Source organism: Miniopterus natalensis, chromosome 4, assembly GCF_054644295.1.
Source record: "Miniopterus natalensis isolate mMinNat1 chromosome 4, mMinNat1.hap1, whole genome shotgun sequence".
NCBI classification, from domain to species: domain Eukaryota; kingdom Metazoa; phylum Chordata; class Mammalia; order Chiroptera; family Miniopteridae; genus Miniopterus; species Miniopterus natalensis.
In genome coordinates this window covers 39,992,152-40,011,892 of record NC_142084.1, presented here as the reverse complement: position 1 = coordinate 40,011,892, position 19,741 = coordinate 39,992,152, and the positions used below count along the sequence as shown (strand labels likewise).

The 19,741-nt window shown below is 42.3% G+C and overlaps 1 protein-coding gene across 3 annotated transcripts; it reads right to left on the bottom strand.

Annotated features, from left to right (window-relative positions):
* Positions 1-5,218: 5,218 nt before the first annotated feature.
* Positions 5,219-18,851, bottom strand: LSM6 (LSM6 homolog, U6 small nuclear RNA and mRNA degradation associated). 3 transcript variants are annotated; one of them, XM_016206897.2, is made up of 5 exons: positions 18,781-18,851; positions 17,156-17,259; positions 11,054-11,169; positions 7,409-7,522; positions 5,219-5,497 (listed from the first exon to the last, which is right to left on the bottom strand). In XM_016206897.2, exons 3-5 carry the CDS (start codon positions 11,145-11,147, stop codon positions 5,463-5,465), a joined length of 243 nt encoding a protein of 80 aa, XP_016062383.1. In that variant the 5' UTR covers positions 11,148-11,169; positions 17,156-17,259; positions 18,781-18,851; the 3' UTR covers positions 5,219-5,462. The 3 variants fall into 3 exon arrangements, with proteins under 3 accessions (XP_016062383.1, XP_016062385.1, XP_016062384.1); XM_016206899.2 differs by lacking the exon at positions 17,156-17,259; XM_016206898.2 differs by lacking the exon at positions 18,781-18,851 and having other exon boundaries at positions 17,156-17,830.
* Between the last annotated feature and the right edge of the window lie 890 nt (positions 18,852-19,741).

Sequence of the window (19,741 nt, the reverse complement as noted above, 5' to 3'; positions counted from 1 at the left end):
CCTTTACCCTTAACCAATACTGTTGTCTGTTTGACTAGTGTTTTTACGCAGACACTGGCTATCCTAGTATCATTATTGTAGCGAGCATCTTAAAATTTACCTAAAATTTTTTTTTCGTTTTTTTTCTTTTCTTTCCTTCCTTCCTTCAATATTTTTTTATTTATTTCAGACAGAGGCAGAGGGAGAAACACTGATGAGACAGAAACAAGGACCAGCTGCCCCTGCACGCCCCCTACTGGGGATCAAGCCCACAAGCAGGGCCTGCGCCCTGACCGGGAATCAGACGACCTCCTGGTGCACCGGATGCTGCTCGACCAACGGAGCGGCACAGGCCTCGCTAGGTAAAAATTTTAAAAGCCTACAGATCTCTGGAGCACTGGGACAATCTGTGAAAGAAAAGATAAAAGCTCTCACAATTTTCTTCACATTCAACTTTAATGTACTTAAAAATGGGAACTCAACGGCCATTTCCGTACATTCAGCAGGCTCGTTGACTGTCGCTTCATTCTTCAGCTACCATGAACTTTCTCCAATTAAAAAGAATAGCTTAGTGCTCTTTTCCCACCCAATTATCCTCCCCCCATTCTCCCTGCTAAAGAGCAATACAGACAACAGGACATTAAAACTCGATATCTGAACACTTATTATTTGCAAAGCAATACTTAAAAAGTCAGTTGGCTAATGTAAGGTATCGGTTGGATCTCTCCTCTCCAGGAGCTGACATTTTACTTTGGGTGACATGCAAGATATAAAGAAATTGGAAGTCAGAGAGCAAGTTAGTTGTGTGAACCTTGGACAAGTGGGTTAATGTTAGTAAGCCACTATTTTCCCAGGTTGTGGGTTCAATCCCTATTGGGGTGCCTGCAGGAGGCAGCTGGTTGATGTTTCTCTCACATTGATGTTTCTCTTTCTCTCTCCCCACCCTTCCTCTTGCAAAAAAAAAATCAATAAAAACATTTAAAAATAAGTAAATAGGCAGAATTTGAGTAAAGATTGCCCTCCCTAATGCGGGTGGGCTTCACCCAACAGTTGAAGGCCCTAACAGAAAAAGGAGATGAAGACTGAAGTTGGACTTGAACTGCATCTCTTCCTCAGGTCTCCAACCTACCAGCCACCGCTATAAATTTTGGACTTGTGTGAACCAATCTTTAAATCTCTCTCTCTACACACACATACACACACACACCCTATTTGTTGTTTCTTTTGAGAACATAGTGGTAGATACTACCACTTGTTCACAAATATTTCTAGTTTTTCTCTCCTCTGGGTCCATGAAAGGATTAACACTTTCCTGAAAATTTAAAAGTAAATCATGGCCATGTAACTTGCTTTGGCTAATAAAATGGAGTGAGCGACTGGTCCACTTCTAAGCAAAAGCATTTAAGAGCCAGGGCATCATTCTCTATGCTCTTCCCGAGGCACCGAGCCTTGAGTCATGCTGAGATGGTAGAAACATAAGGTGCTGCCTCCCTCAGCCTAGGCCCCAGGTAGAACACGAAAGTGAATTGTCTGTTGTTTCAAAAACTGAGACTTGGGGTTGTTTATGATGCCACATCCACTCAACATGCTGATTATAAGTTTTTAATTTTTTCATTATTGCAATGTCAGTGGGACTTCTATTGAATATAAACACTGAATAGTGATCTGAAATACTGTGTGAACACACGACAGAAGTTTCTCTAAAATGAGTTAATGTAAACTTTTCACAAACTGGTTCTTTAGTCTACATTATTGTTACAATATTTTACTAAACCCACCAGCACCAATTCCATTATAAAACTTGGAATAAATGCAGCCCATATGGATGTGAACATTTTGTAAACAAGACCTCGAAACTAGTCTATCCCAACTGCTTAAGTGTTTTATACTTTTACGAAGATCCTAGAATGTGTCCACCTTCTAGCTGCTATAACTCCCAAATAGCTAAGAAAAGAAAATCTTTCAATAAGACAGATGAATCCAAACAGAAAATCTGGCTTTTGCTAGATGGGGAAAAAACAAGTATGAAGGTGGAAGCTGAACCACATAGGCCTGTGGGGAAACGAGATAAACAGATGGAGATAATCGTATTTCAAAATTATCTAGTCCTGAGGTTATCTGGAATCTTAAGATATGAACATATGGTTGAGATTATCAAATCTACCTAAAGTGTTCAGGTTTTAAAATGAATTCTAAAAATTTTGGCCCAATTAGAAAAAAAAGTATGGATAGCACCACTTTCTTCCATAAATACCCAAATCTACAAATTCAGTATGGAGAGAACAGGGCGGCACTTCAATGCCCCACGGGCCTAGCAGTGCCCTGCCTACAGGTGTCATTCAGTTAATGCTAAATTGACTTCTGTTACCACTTTCTCAAATCCCTACTACTTGGCCACCTCCCCATCTCCCAGACAAGGGGAACAGGCTAACAGAGGAGCAGGGCAGGTATCCATCAGTGTCACCTCCGCTGTCCTGTCACTTGCACGTACCACTCTTGCCTGTCCACTTCTGCAGTCTCGCCCCCACCTTGGCAAACTGGACTCCAGCTGGTGAGTCAAAGCTGGCCAGTTCACATCGACACTCAGGGCTGCGCGGCTGTGTACTGGGCAACAGGCAGCAGCTACTGGGATAAAAGTAGTAGCCAGATATTCAGCCCCCGGCTGGCTGAGTGGAGTCTAGCGCACAATGATCAGGTCAATCTTTAGTAAAGGTAGTGAGAGCCATGCTGTCGAGTACAGGGCCTCCAAAAACAAGGTCATCAGAGACAAAAACTGTGTCTTTCAGCAACAATTTCTCTTTGTGAAGAGAATGGTTAATGCAGTTGGGCTACAAAGAAGAGCCCTGGCCACAGAATGGGCTGGGATGTGCCCCTGAATAGAAGAGCTAGCCAATACTGAGGATCACTTGCTCTGAGGACAAAGGTCAGTCTCCTCCACACTCAGGGAACAGACTGGCCCTTCGGCCTGGAATGCTGTACCAAGGTCACTGGTGAGTCAGTGCAATTCTAAGACAAATCCCCCACCAACCCCCACCCCCGAGGTTGCTTCTCTTCTTACAGATTATTAGAGCCTCCAGGGTGGTAAACCATACACGGCAAGTCAGTGCTGCCGAGACTTCAGACGTTAAGGAAATCCCTTAGTCACTTGTTGCTATTTGTCACGTAATTAAGCACACTCACACTGCCCTGAATAAAAAAGCTTAAGCTGTAAACCATCCCATCCCGCAGTAACATTCCCCTGGATGCTGAGATGAGAACAGGAAAATCATACCACATGTCTGCCATCTGTATTTGTACTTGTCAACAGCTCTGTTTTGGGATAAACAGTTTTGAAGTTAGAATCAATTCGACTTGTCGGAAGATCAGCCAAGGAATAGCTCAGAAGACCAGAACAGACATGAAGTCAAATAGTCTGAGAAATCAAGCACAATTTCTGTTTCTCACTCTACATTCTGTTTTGTCACAGCCCAAGAGAAAGAGCAAAGGAGCCAGGGCTTGGGGGCAGTGAAATGGAATATGTATTTACTCAAGTGAAAAATTCTTCAACTTAGAACAAATGTCTTTGCTATAATGTAACTGGAAATCATTCACTGACCTCTAGGAGACTGCAGTTAAGAAAAAAGTAATTTAGCATTTACACTGTTTCACAGTTCTAGTGTGAAGGTATACACAGGGGACAGCTTGCGTCGGGTACAGTGCATAATACGGTCCTTTATTACCATAAAAACGGTAGCATGTCCCAAAGTCAATCTTGATTAAAAGTAGTTCCTTGGTTGAAAACACTACCCACCATAGAGCTATTAAAATAGAGAGACGGCAAGGGGAAAATAAAGACATATACCGAAAAGGCGGCCAGGGAAGAAGGCAGCACAAACCGGATGCTAGAGATTGGTAGGAGATAACAACGGAATTGCTTTTAGAAGCCGCTGGCGTAAGTGAATGAAGGGACACAGTAACCTGGCAGCCCCACAGATTCTAGAAAACAAATGGGAACATGTATGCTTCACTTGGAAGGACATCCATTTTCTCCCTAAAAGAAGTCATTTATAAAAGAGCAAATTGGTGATTTGTACTTACAGACTGGACCCTTTTCAAGCCCCTGTCAAGCGGTGATAAATTATTGAAGCATAGCATAGTGTTTTATTTTTGGTATACACACAGTTAAACCTTGCGAAATGTTTCTGTTCACCTTTCCCGAGTTATTAATTAAAAAATAATTGTTCCCACTTACTATGTGATCTTTAAAACAAAACAAGACAAAGTGCCACACATACTTCCCCAGAGCCAGCACCGCCCCCTTCCCCTCCCTCCCTGTCCGGCCCCCACATCCTTCAACCAGGCAATTGTTTAGACTGCGGAGGGCGGGAGGAGGAAGACCAATTGTCTGGTGTTCATTCAACCACAGTGCCCAGATATATTTGTTGTCCCTAGAGACAGCATAAACTGTTCAGAGAATAAAGCGGGGTTGTGGAAATCTCATTAATAAATTGTGAACACCCTCTCAGCAGGAGTCACATCTCGCAGAGGGGCCGCCTTGTGCCAGCACTCCGCATGCTGGGTGCCAGGTGCCCCGCTCCCGGCCAAGGCCCCACTCCCGCACAGCTGCGACTGAGCAAGGCGTCCCGAATCCCCTCCCTGAGCAGGAGTGAGGAGAGATTCTGCCCCAATCAGTTCAGCAACTGAAACCCGACTACTTTACAAACTCTAAGCTGTGCTTTAATCTAAGTGACTGCCAGACGGGCTCCTCCCCTGCTGTGTTCACAAAATAAGACTGACACTGACACCAATGCTCCTGAAAGAGGGCAAGAAAACCTAGCAGGTCTAACTGCACATGAGGAGATTCGAGATGACAGTGGGCAGACTTGCCTTAAATGGAAGGTTTTCACCTGGCATATTGGGAACCTTTCAAACTTCTCCCCCAAATCAATTCAGATTCCTACTCCTTCTGTGGAAGTGCCACTCTCAGATCCCCGATTCTATTTTCTATCAGGTGATTGCATCAGAGGCTGAACTTCTGACCCCATAGACCCTTTTAAGCCTCAGGCTGAAACTGGATGCTTTTGTAGAACATTTTCACTCAAGTATTTTGTATGGGAAACAGAAGGGGATGGATAAAGGAGAACATCTCTACAATGTCTGAATTATCATCATGTGCATCATTTTAGTCAGCTGAGTAGGTAAAGCAATCAAACCAAATGACATTGCTGGAAACTTAAAAGTCGTGCAGGGAGAACAAAGGTCTTCTTTGTTTTTCTTTATTTTTTGCATTCTGCACACTGACACAGAGGTAAAAGGAAATGACTGAAATTTAAATATGAAAGAATTCTTTACAATTAAATCCACAACTTTATACATTTATCTTACTCATATGTCAGTGAAAAATCACCAACTATTATGAAATACGACAAATTATATCAAAAAACCTGAAAAGATCTCATAAAAAAATATATCCAAGTCCGAAGGTTACTGCGCGCTTGACGCCGTCACATCCTTCTCTTCTGTGTGCTTATGTACAACACTGAAAAGAAGAAAGAAAGAGACTGAAGAACTGCTCTTAACTGTGACAACAGCAAGTTTTAAAAGCAAACAGATTTTGGCCTGATACCTCTGCAAATCTGAAAGGAATTTTCATACCCCACAATAAACTCTGGGACGACTCTAAGACTAATTTTACGAAACTAGGCCCGGGCTTGATGTCTTAGAGAGCCGTGCTCTAGTCTTAGCTATACGCTAACTTCTGTGGCCAGGAGGGTAAAACAAAAGTATGTGAAAGTCACTAGATACAAAACTGTTCTATAATTACAGGTATACTAATTATGCTTCTCATAAAGTAAACCAATAAAACTTACCAGGGTACATTTCAGATTACAAATAAAGAACATATTTTCATCCATCTCCCCAACAGAAACTCTAAATTTGCTGTTTAATTTTGTAATTGCATCAGGATAAACAAGAGCTGAGGAATGTGTTACTTAAATAAAGTAAAAACACAAAGTCCTTATTCTGAGTTCCCTGGTAAACTATCAACCTTTGGTATTACCCAAAGCTCTGCTTTGCTAGCCCTCCTGTGACCACCAAACTGAGCTCTTCAGGAGGGATGGTCCCTAAGAATAAGACAAAAACACGATGCCTGGGTCACTCCAGTCAAGCTCTCACCAGAGGTGTCATCCCCTCCCACCCCCTGGCCTACTCAGATTCTCACACATTTGTTCAAAAGGATCATTCAGAGACATCCTGACCAACAATCGCAGCACAGATTAATCAAGTATGTCAAGATCCTCTTTAAGAGTCAAGGATATGAATCTGGGAGTCTAAAAATAACTATCCCTGATTATTGTATCATGGAAAAGATATATGAGTGGAAGCATCAGTATGACAGTAAAAACATCCCTGGGAAATTAGACATGGTCTAGATATCCTATGCATGTGACAGGATCCACCCTATCACTACTGACAGAACCTGCAACTGACCAGTGCTATCAGCTGTCTTGAGGTGGAGAAAAATCGTAACATTTCTTAGTAAATGTAAGAAGTCAAATAAGAACAATAAGAAAAATGGGAGGAAAAATTCTACATGTTAGAAGAACTAAAAAGCGTATCTAATAAGATATGGTATGGAAATTTGGCACTGTAAGAACAGGAGATAGAATACCTACAACAGTCAGGACATTGAGTTCCCACAGAGACCCACCTGTTATGGGGGCTGAGGAAGTTTCCAGAACTAAAGGATGCAAGCGATAAAAATCCAAACTCAGGAGTCCCAGAGCTCCAGCCAGGGATGGGACCAAACAGTGGGAGGGGTCAAGGGGTAATTCCCACAACTTTGATATCCTCCCCTTCCCCCTGAAAATTTCACATATGACTTTAGTGATAGTGTTTTTAAATGAGGTACTAAAAGTAACCATAATAATCACAGCAATATATTAGCTGAATAACTTTAGAACCACATTTCCTATTTTGGCATTTTTGTCAAACTAAAGTATACAATCTCCACAGAGAGCATCTGAATGACTAACAGAAAAGGGTCAACAGGACAAGCTAACTGCCAAATGATGCAAGTGAAAGATAGCAGGGAAACACTGGCCACTCTTACAGCTCCAGCTCCCAGTGCAGCAGTGCTGGAAGAATATGATAAACTGCATTCATCAGAACAGTTCTGGGCCACAGTATACCAATGCCCCTCAGTTCCTCCTCATAAAGGGAGGGGAGAATTTCTAGCTCCCAAATTCCATGAAGCTACTAAAAAAAAACCTAAAAAAAACACACAACCTGGTCATCACACTGAAGATCTGAGCTATAATAGAGTTTAAAGGTAAACAAAGCAAAACTAAAACTGAACTTTTAAGTTATCTAGAAAACCTGCTGGTGATCCCTACTATAAACATAAAGGCCCATTTCACTGTACAACCTCGGACGGCAAGAACGTTACCATTGTTTCCTCGGATAAACGCGTCCCCATACTTGTTCTTCAGCTGTCCGTTTACATACTCCTCCGTCTGCTCCAAGGCGATATTCATGTAGCCATCCAGGCAAGCCAGGACCCCTGGGGACAGAGTGAGCCAGAGAAGAGACACAAAGCAAGTAAGAGCTGAAAGTTAGAGCTGACCACCTCTTTAGTCATTAGGTCTTACATGCTTAATACAAAAACTTACACTTGTAAACTCAATAGACAGAAGCACAGAAAAATGTCTTTACGTCCACCTGAATAAAGCCTATGATACAGCATGAAAGTAGGAAAAACAAGTGACTCACTTTTTCATGGTATGTGTGATAACAGTAACTTTTAAAGCCTACACACAAATAACATAATAAGAATATGCCAAATAAAACCCCATTCTTTGGAAACTAAGGGAGTGGGCAGTTATGCAGGAGCAAAGCCCCATTAGCCAAGACTCCTCACTTCCAGTGGCATTTCTTACTTTAGCCACTAAGTGAAATACAGGTCTGGCAGATTTATTTCCTTCTTTCACAACATCTACTGCAGCAAATGAATGTACTCCAGGGTTAAGAGGAAGTCTCCACAATTTGTTAAAATAATAGAAGAGGAGACAGCAGGTGCTCCTGAAAGAACACCTTAAAGTTGTGCCTCAGTGAGGAGCAGCTTGAAAACACAAGGCAACATACTGCACTATGACATGTCCCTTTCTGTTTGTTACAATTACACTATCTTCACATCCAGACTAGTACAGAAAAATGGCCTCAAACATTCTAGGGAACGTTCAAGGAAACGGGGGAGATCTTTTTAGTTTTGTTAAGATGGTATAATTTTGCCAAATTTGATAGGGTGATTTTTTTTCAAAAGATGAAACAATATATAAAAAATCCTCTCACTCTGAGTCTCTAACTGAAAGTGGTATTTTCCAGAAAAAAAAAAAAAAAAAATTCAGTGAAAGCAACTACTACAAATCTGATCCAATTAACCAAGTGGACAGCTTCATTTAGTCTCAACTTCATTAGCATGCTCCTCACTCCCTGCCTCTGCCCCTAATCTCCTCTTAAAGTTTCTTTTCAAAACTGTATGTGTGTGATGAGAGCAAAAGACAATCAACTAACAGAATTCTGCTACAAACTGTAAACCTTCAAAGAATCAGAACAGACTGTGAACATTAACAATTATTTCCTATCAAAAGAAAGCATAAGATACAACTTTACAGTTTATTTCCTGCTGTAATTTTACAATTAAACCACAATTGTAAAAGAGCAAGAAACTTCTGAGGTGTGATCTGCAAATCTGTTTGAAAATGCATCAAAAGTATTTCAAAATGAAATGTTCATTTCTAATAAAAATATCTATTCTTACAGCAAAGGTTTTTTTAAGGAAAATATGCCAGGAGGTTATGATGTTAACACCTTCCTTTCTCTAAGGGATAAACTACTATGAATAACAGAAAATACAAAGTTTTCTTCAAACTTAAGGAGGAATTACTACAGAGAGCTGGTTTTCACTATTATTACTTAACTACAAAATGAGAGCACTCTTTGTAGTAATGCCCAACAGTATGCAACATTTTGCTTTAAGAGTACAGAAGCCACGAGCAGACATTCAATAAAAGGAGAGAAGTTATGACTCCTACCCATGTGAAAGGTTGTATAGCCTCACAAGTAAACAGAGAAATATAAATAGAAATATTACTTGTTGCCAACTAGAATGAAAAAGCTGAAAACAAAAGCTAATACAAGGGTTAGTGAGAGCTACAGAAGAATTAACCCTCTGCTCCGAAGCTCTGATTCAGAAATCTTAGCTCAGGGAATTTATTCTAAAGAAATACTTGGACAAATGCTCAAAACATATGTCAAAGGAGCAGATTTGTTTATAACAACAAACACTGGCAAACACTTAAATGCCTATTCATAGGGAACTGGCTAAAAACAAACACAAAACTGTGGTATATCCACACAAGATAACCCCATGCAGCCATTAAACACTTTATATCATCAGAGAACAGAACATGGGTTTTTAATGTTAAAAAAAAAAAGATCAGGGTGCATGTACAGATGATCGCATTTATAAACTATGTTTATATGGAGACAGGTTCAACTGGTAGGGCTGATTGTCTCTGGGCAGTAGAATTTTGGGAGATTTGGCTTTCTTCTGGAGTACACTTTCCTCCATATTTGCTTTGAAATTTCTAAAAACAAACAAACAAAACCCCCCAACATGTATTACCTTTAAAAACAGAAAAATTTTCCCCAAAGAGCAGAGGCAAAAAGGTCTGGCTGGCTGATCTCCTCCACGAAGTGGGTATTGAGAAGATACTGAACAGTATCTCCACCCTAATCACCCGATGAATATACTCAAATCTTTAGAAGTCTATTATATAATATTCTTTTAGGCTCATCAAAAGTTCATGGGTGAGAAGCAGTACAGAGAGACTTTATATCTCACTATTCAGTATAACCCACTGGTTTCACTATAAAATCAAATTAAACTGGAGATATGAAGAAACCAAAACAGCCCGGCCGGGTGTGGCTCAGTGGTTAAGCGTCGACCTAGGACCCAGGCGATGAGGGTTCAATTCCCGGTCAGGGCACATGCTGTGCCCGGGTTGCGGGCTGCAGCCGATCAACGACTCTTTCATCATTGGTGTTTCTGTCTCTCTCTCTCCCTCTCCTTTCCTCTCTTTGAAATCAATAAAGATATATTTGAAAAAAAAAAAAAAGAAAGAAACCAAAACAGTACATAACAGCAAGGTGTTTGAGTAAAGCTTGAGTCTGAGTCCTAGTTCCTCCCTTACCAGGTGGGGATAATCAACAGAGATCTCAAAGGACTTGTCTAAAGATAAAATGAAAATTAAAGTGATTACTACACACTGGACCCACAATAAGCTCTCAATAAAATTAAGTTTGCATGTGTGAAAAGAGAAAAAAACTCAAGAGATTACTATCATTATTCAGAAAATAGACCAAGAATTTTTCAAAAAAAGAGACTAAGAAAAGGCCATAAAACTCTGCTAATGAATTAGTTTTCTGTACCTGTAAAATATTCCAGGTAATTTACTATATCTTAGTTTTGGAAGACTAGAATTTTAGTAACTTTAAAAAATGGAATTTGGTACCATTTCTCCCTCAAAACTAATTTTAGTGTCACAGCCTTAAAAAGAGCATTCTCTTAAAGAACAGAAAGGTGTCTTTGGATAACCCACGTTATGTGCGTGGGAAGCTCCTGCTGTAAAATGACACTGTCTAAACAGTGCTGCCAGTCTTCAATACTTCTATAAAAACAAACGCTGCCGTGCCAAGGGTTCTCAGTGTCCGGCCAGCTATTCACGCCTGAGACGACTGGGAATCCCTGGCTATGACCAGGGCACCAGGGAACTTAGGCACACACAATCTCAAACCAGAGACAGAGGATGGGAGTGGCACAAATCACACTGGAAGTCAGAAGCACACACTCTGGTGTCAGTTATGCTTCTAAAAGGGACAACTGCAGAGGTAGAAAAGAGATGGGAATAATAACTGTTGAGAACCAATGCTTTTTTCAGTCCACTGGGTATGTTTAAAAGATTAATAAAAATCAGTTAGTCATATTTACTTATTTAATTTCACCGGTGAGGATGAAGCAGAAAAATACTACCTCGATAATCCACTCCAGAATTTAGTTTTACCACCACTGGTCGTCCAATGATTTGCTTCAAGAAGTCGCTGGGGGTTTGCTTCCGCAGACTCATTGTAACAATCCCAATCAGAAATCTGAAAAGCAACAATAAAGGTAAAGACAAAAGTTAATTATTTAACAAAAAAGCCTGAAGCCTTTAACATATTTATAAGACACCTAATGTCAACAGAGCACATGTGAAGATTCAGTATTACTCCCCCCCCCCCCCCCCCAAAAAACAGCTAACATGTTTGCAGGACCCACCACGAGCCAGATACTAAGCTACCAGGTCAAGCTCTTTCCATACATAATCTCATCAGTCCTCACAACAACCCTCTGACATAACTTTGTCATAGAAGAGCCCTGTGCTTACCGAGCCCTGTTCTCAATCACTTGTATTACTGTCTCACACACGTCAGTGTGCCCATTATGACCACTATACTCCCCATTTACTGACTGCTTATTTTACTTATGCTGAGCACTCTCCTAAAATCTTTATAACCGCTACCAAATTTAATCTTTACAAGAACCCTGGGAAGAAGGTCTTAATATCCCCGTTTTGCTAATAAAGGCACACAGAAAGATAAAATAATTTGCTCCTAAATGTGATGAAACCAACATTCAAGCTCAAATCAGTCATATTTTAAAGTCTAAAGTTATATAATAATGTAGACATATTTACAAGCTACGGCACCAAAACAGTACCTCTGAAAATGGCTATGATCATAACTGAGAGTTCCTGTTTGAGTGCTCCAGGCCAGCACCTATCTAAGAACTTTGCATGGCTTAGTCCATTGAAACCGCACCACCCGAGGAGGCAGGTATTGATTTTCTCCTGGTTTTACAGATGAAGAAATATACACAGAAAGGGTTATACATCATGCCCAAGGTCACAAAGCTAGTACGTGATGCCAAATCACAACCTTTGACAGCCTCCTGGAAGTTGCTAATGCAGCCAAAGATTTTTACTCTATTATAATTATAGCAGACATACACTCTATATAATAAAGAAAAAGTTTTAATATATTTTGGGAAACAAATGTAACAAAGCTGTAGTTATATTAAGCAAAAACAGAGTAAAAAGACTTTGGAAATTAGTATTTCTGTTTCAGTCAAATTTAGCATCACTATTATTCAGTAACACTGACAATTAAAAATTAGTATGGATACAATATTTTAAGGACTGTCTTTAAGAACTCAAGTAATTTTTTGTTTGTTTTCAATCAGTATTTTCATTAAACAGTAGCACTGCTTACTTCCCTCCAAGACCATCCAACTCAACAGCTTGAATTCAGATTCAGATTTAGGAATACTGCTTGGGGATTTTCTAAGTGAATCCTTACAGGTTCAATAGTTTGGGTAAGTTAGCCCAGCCAGGCGTGGTTCAGCGTTGACCTAGGATCCAGGCAGGAGATCATGGTTTGATTCCCGGTCAGGGCACATGCCCAGGTTGTGGGCTCCATCCCCAGTTGGGGGCATGCAGGAGGCAGCTGATCAATGACTCTCTCATCATTGATGTTTCTCTCTCTCCCTCCCTTCATCATCTCTCTGAAAGCAATAAAGATATATTTTAAAAAAATAGTTTGGGTAAGTTAGAACGAACACTAGCTTACTGGCTTTTCATTTGTGAAACACATGTCACACACACAGGTTCTGACATTAACAAACTTAGGATCTAGAAGAAGAAAACTCCTGTGTAAAGGGTAAGATGCTCAAATGTTCTGATAATTTAAGTTAAATAATTTTTTTTTTTTAACCAAGAGAAGTCAACATCCTAAGTTAAAAGAAAACACAAGTTTCAAAAACTTCTCTTGAATTTGGGCTGTTATTTGAACCATCTGATTCCACTCCGTCTCCCTAGGGCTTGAAAAAATTTTTAATGTGATCAACTGATTATTTTGCTCAGCAAATTTTAATTTCACTTTTCCACTGAACTGCCAGTTTATTTTTTTTTTGCTACAGTCTCAGCAATAACTGAAATTACAACTACTATTCTGGACAACCACTATTCATTCAGGACTCGGACCACACAACCACCTTATTTATGCTGTTCTGGGCACCAAGTAAATACTGTAACAGATTATATATCTTTAATGAGTTCAGTAAAAATAAATCTTCCCATTCATCTATAAACTGCCTTATGTCCTGAACACGTGCTGCTTTGTAGTTGAATGGATCTAGAGACTATTAACCCTGAAGGCCTGATACTGACTCATTTCCTATCAGATTCTAAATCCCATTATGCCAATTTCTTCATAGACAAGATTGAGATCAAACTAGCTATTTTGTTAAAAAACAAACAAAACATTGCTGGACCAGCACGGCTCAGTGGTTAAGCATGGACCTATGATCCAGGCCGGAGATCACGGTCCGATTCCCAGTCAGGACACCTGCCTGGGTTGTGAGCTCCGTCGGGGGTGGGGGTGGGGGGGCGTGCAGGAGGCAGCCAATCAATGACTCTCATCATTGATGTTTCTATCTCCCTTTCTCCCTTCCTCTCTCTGAATCAATACACATTCAAAAACAAACAAACAAAAAACCCCCACTAAGATGCATCACGATTTGAAAATCTAGTTCACAGGGCTATTATTAACTACCTTGACAAGTTAATGACATAAAGAATACAAACCTAGACTCTTAGTTGTTTAACTGATGGTGTTTGTTTTTATTTTTACTTTTTGCATTTTCTTCCTTTTTACTGAATTTATTGGGGTGACACTGGTTAACAAAATTATACAGGTTTCAGGTACACAATTCCACAACACATCATCTGTACTGTATTGTCTCACCACCCTGAGTCAAGTCCATCACCATTTATCCCCCATACCTTCCCTCTCCTCCCCCCAAACACCACACTGTTGTCTGTGTCGAGTTTTTTCTTTTTTTTCCCCTTCTTTGCTCTATCCATCCCTCCAAACACCCCTCCAAACCCACCCCACCAACAGCTGCCAGGCTGCTCTCTCTCAGTGTTAGTTCATTTTGTTCATCCTAGACTATTTGTTTATCTGATGGTGTCAGTTTTTTTTAAACCTTACCATCTTTCGTCATCTTTTTGAAAAATACAGATATATTCTTCAAAGCTCATCAATGATCATGCCTCTGCCATTAAGCCTCACCTTTACTCCAATTAACATCAATTTCTTTCTGAAGGCATTCAACACTTCAAACTTCCATCAGCACCTAAGTGTCAGGCACACAGGCTGGGTGCGGATATAACACCAAGACATGGCCTTGGTCCCTCAGAATTTATACTCCAAAGCAGGCAAACAAAACAAAAAGGTGTATGTACTTGGAGAGAACTTTGCAGAGAACAGCACACAGAGAAGACTCACTTCGCCCAGGTTTGGCAGATCAAAGGATTTCTGGAGGTGCCGCCTGAGCTGAGTGTGAAGTAAAAGGGGTCCACCAGCTGAACGGAGAGAAAGCTTAGCAAAGGCATTGGACAGTGTGAGAACTCTACACAGCTGCAGCCGCAGAAGGGAGCAGGGCCACATTCCTGGGAAGCATGGCAAGTTAGGCTAAATGAGCTTGGGCTTGAGCCTCTAGGGTCGATTCCCAAACATGAGCCATTGGGATCACTTGGACATTCAGATTCAGTAGATCTAGAGTAGGACCCAGGAATCTGTTTGCACAAGCCTAAGAGACTCCTATGAATTGGCAAGTATGACCAATGCAGTGTCAGTGGGAGGGTCTGAAGCAGAGACCTGCATGGGTACCGCTGTCCACTTCGGATAGAGTGCAGATGCGCCATCTCACTCTGCTCTGGCATCAGGTTTCCCATTTGGGTGTATTTGATGTGACCTGTCACCAAGTACTGGCTTATATTCTTTACTTTTTTTATACAAGTCTTTTCTCCCTCAATAGCCTGTAGCCAGAGGAAAGGAGAGACTAATACCACCTTCTTCAAGGCTAAATCTCTTGAAAGAAATATTCTAAGAGTTATTTGGAAAGAGGCTGTTGCTTCAAACATTTTATCCGTCACTTTAGAGACCGTATCTTTTACATTCATCTTCATTAGGCTTCCTTGGTACTCACCTGTTACTTAATGACTTGTGCATAAATCCATTTTGTATGAGTAAATTGGTCTCAGATCACAATTTTTCCCATCACTTGGTTCACGAAACTTTAAGTTTTCATTTTTTAAAATGGGTAAGGCAGAAGAACAGTTCTGACCATGTCTGAAGCAGCCATGTCTGACCATGTCATGAGGACAGCCTCTTGAACCATAGACATTTAAGAGGAAAAAGGTCTCCCTTCTGCAGGGTCACTTGATAAAAGTCTGCCCTTCAAAATTAGAGCCACAATCGCCCTCTACGCCTCCTCTCCCTCCTGATTCCAACTCAGGCTTGTTCTAACTAAATTACCTATTTCCAGACATGGCTATTTAGTCAAAGGCAGTATATTTTCTGCCAGAAGCTTCTGAGAGGGCTAGGATGAGAACATCTGCAAACTGCTTTGCATAGATTTTCTTTAGTAAAAACAAGGAGGGGAAGGAACTAAATTTCATTCCTCCAGCTATGTGCCAGGCATCAGAGTCATGAGCAATTCATAGTGTCACCAGGCAAGGTGGAAAGCAGAACCAAGGCCTGATCATGAAGCCCAAGCTCTTGCAAAGGTGCAGATGCCCTTTGGAGTATGTCGAGGTTCTCCTGTTAAAGCTGGGGATGTCCAGACATAGAGAGAGATCTAGTTGGAGGGTAGCAGCACTAGGGGAAAAAATCCTAAATCACTGTAAATCACCCTGCAAAGAACTATAATGGTCAGAAAACATATATCTAACATGACTCTGAGTTACATCACTGAGCAGAAAACATGCAAATTCTTGTTTCTTGGCCATGTTTACCTGTAAACTTTCACCTACTCTTAGAGTATTTACAGTTTAGGGTGAAAAAAACTGAAAAGCAAAAAACTGCTATGAAACATAACATTACAACCCCAGTAAATGCACTTTAGCAGAACACATCAGTGTCTGAGCTTTCCTTTCCAGCAGACCAGTCTCCCAGAGTAGGTTCTAACCTTCTTGCGGACAGGCAAAATGTCTTGTTCATTTGGTCAATCTGGTACCTAAGCACATTGCCCAAGGTTGTGGAAGAGGCATTTAAAGGCAGTGCTAAGACAAATCCCTGTCCCTCCCCCTTCCTCAACTATGGGAACAGTGACTAATACAGTATCATCCATGCACTTAAGCAGCTGTAACACAGTAACATCTCTATTACTGACGGCCAAATAAAAGATGGAGAAATGTTTCTGTGTTGTCCAAGAAGCAGCTGCATCCGAACCAACAGAGGTGCTTGCTAAAATGCAGATTCCTGAAGCCATCCCAAAGTCAGGCTGTACAGGCAAGGGGCACTGGAATTTACATAAAGTTCCCCAAACGATCCCTATAAGCAAGTGGTTCTTAACCAGAAGAGATTTAGCCTCTCCCTCCACCCCCCAGCCCATCACCAGGGGACATTTGGAAATGTCTGGAGACATTTTGGTTTGTCCTGAATGAGGACTTGGTGCTACTGGTACCTAGTAGCTAAAGGCCAAGGATACTGTTTACCCTTCTACAAAGGATAAGACAGCCCTCCACAACAAAAAATGATCTGGCCCCAAATGTCAATTTCTGCTATAAGCCCTAAATAAAAAATTGAAGGGGGGCCCGCCAGTGTGGCTCAGTTTGTTGAGCACTTCCCATGCACCAGGAGGTTGCACATTCGATTCCGGGTAAGGGTACATGCTGGAGTTTGGGGCTTGATCCGAGGTAGGGAGCCTGCAGGAGGCAGCCCAACAATATTTCTATCTCTCTCTTCCTCTCTCTGAAATCAATAAAAACATATTTTTTAAAGTAAAAAATTAAAAAAAAAAAAAATCTTGAGGGGGTTGCTATTCTAAATAATGGATTTCTAGTCCTCGCCATGAAAATGGTCACTCTGCCATTTTTCAGTGTCACAGATCCCTCAGAGGATTTATATCTGTTACTTGGTACAATTCTAAAAGGACAGATTAATCCAAGTGATGTAAACATCTTTTTAAATTCTAATATCGAGTATGCCACAGTTTAGTGAGACCACCCTAAGCAGCATCAAGAGTACTCACTTGGGAGGCAGGACACCTGAGTTCTAATCGCAGCTCTGCCACTTAATTAGCTGTGAACCTTGGATAACTCATCATTTCACCTCTCAAGGCCTCAGGTTCCTCATCTGCAAAATAAGGCAGTTATGCTAAAAGATCACTTAAGTGATCTAACAGTCAGTCAGCCTACAAAGTAACTCCAATAACATACACACTAACATAACCTCTGAAGATTCCTTCGCAAAATTCAAGCAAGTGGAATTGCCAGACACCACCATAAAAACTTCAAAAATTCCAGAGAGAGACTCGATCCGGCTGGTTTGTGTATTAGAAACGTATTATGAGCTATCACACTTTTGGTGAAACAGGCACAGTCCTACATAAATGATGTAAACTACTAAAACAATTTTGCTAAACAACTGGCAATGTTTATGGAGACTCAAAAAGGCCTTACTAGAACTCACCACCTACTTTAATAACTTCACTTCTCAGAATCTAGCCCAAGTAAAAAATATTACATACAGCTTAAAAAAAGATTACCAGAGGATCACCTGGGATGCTAAAATAAAGCAAGAATTCACAATACCCTAAGTGCCCCACAGTTGGGATGGCTGAGCAATTTATGGGACCTACACAATGATAGAATAGGTAGCCAATCAAAAGAAAATACAAAATTAGAGCTGATATTTAAGGAGAATATATATTTTTTACCTTGGAGGGAGGAAGGTAGAGGGAGGAAGAGAGAGAGAAACATGGGTGTGAGATAGAAACATGAATCTGCTGCCTCCCATACGCGCCCCGATCGACTGGGAATAGAACCCACAACCTGGGTATGTGCCCTGACCAGGGATCGAACCCACCACCTTTCCGTGTGGGGACGACACTCCAACCAACTGTAAAACTAAATATGCTCTGATAAAATAGGTAATTCTAGCTCAAGGAAAAATGAGCACCTGCGAGAGTAAAAATGCGGAAAGAAACTGTAAGTGGGAGGGTTCAGCGAATGATTTTTCCCCCCACTAAGCTCTTCAGTACTTCTCAATTTCCCGACAACAGCCTGAACTACTAAGGGGGGCACACGAAAGCACCCCCAGCCGCACCTGCACCACCCGAACGCCAGGCACGCTGCGCAAAAACACCTGCCAGGACCGCGCGCCCCCTGCACACAAAGGCCGGGGGGCAGGGCTTAACGCCAGGCAACTGCGGGGGGGCATCCCCAACCTGGTACGGTGGGCTAGCCCAGCTCTTAATTCCTGGGAGTCGGGGGCGAGCGCCCCGACGGCCGCCGGCACGGCGGGCCACGCCCCGCAGCCCCGACACCCCGGCGAAGCCCGGCCGTGCTCGGAGTCCGCCTTCCCGCCGAATCCCCAGGCGAAGGGGGGGGGCTCCCTGCGGAACAGTCACGGCCGGGACGCCCTCGGAAGCCAGATCCGCGGGCCCCGGCGGGTGCCGCTCGCCCCCGCGCGGCCCAGGCGCCCCTCCGGGAGGGGCCCTCGCGGGCGGGCTCGGGGATCCCGGCGCCGACCCCCCGAACCTCCGGCCATGCCGGGCGCCGCGAGCGCGGCCTTCGCGGGGACCGGCCCTGCACCGCAGGCTCCGCTGCTGCTCCCCACCCTGCCCGGGGCGACCGAACACCGGGCCGCGCTCACCTCCCGACTGGGACCCGGAATCCCCGCTCTGGGAGCCCGCGAGCCCGGCCTCCGCCGACAACCGGATGAAACCGAAACTGAAACCGCCGAGGCGGCGGCACGTTTCCGCCTCAGCCAATCACTGCTCCCGGGGCTACGGCGGCCCGCGGGGCCAAAAGAGCGCGGCCTGGCCGGCGCGCAAATCCGCGCGCAAATCTCCAAGTTTGGGCTCGCCTGCAGGCAGGTCGGGGCGGCGGGTGCGGCGGACCGCGCCGGTGCTCTGTCCTTTAGCAAGAAGCGACACTCTCCACCCCCACCCCAAAAACCCATAAACAGGAAAACAGGAAGTGATCTTTTAGGCAGAAATTGAACAAGTAGCTTGAAGCCAGGAAACTGGAATTGACTGCTAAAGTAAGGACTATACATACCCAGGAAGGTCCGTGAATAATTGAACGCAAATGAATAAATAAAAGAAGCCGCCTCAAATCTTGAAGTCCACCTGTGGATTTTTATTAAGTGTGTGAAAATAAAGTCATGATTAGCAAGAGATGGTTTCCGTGGCAACGCTAATTGACACACAAAGGATTAAAATCACTAAAGCAACTCTGTATTGTAATGGAATAAACTGTGTTGCATTAAAAGCTATTTCCAGCTGGAAATGGGGTGCAGGCATTCAGTGCTGCTATGGGAACTTGGTTTGGAATTTTGCGAATTCTCAATATTCTTGCTGTCAGTGGAAAGGGAGAGGTAAGTCAGAAAACCGTCCTACCAAGACTTGATTTCATTTTCTCCCTACACACAGGGCCTCATCAACTTAAAACATATACTTTAATTCTGCATAATTTGTAACACTATAAACAGTGATAATATCTTGAAACAGATTCTTAACCCTAAGTGTTATACAATCTAAGATGCAAAATGTTTTTTTCTAAAACAAAAATGAGTTCCCCCTCTTGTAAGCCTGGCTGCTAAGGAGATGAAC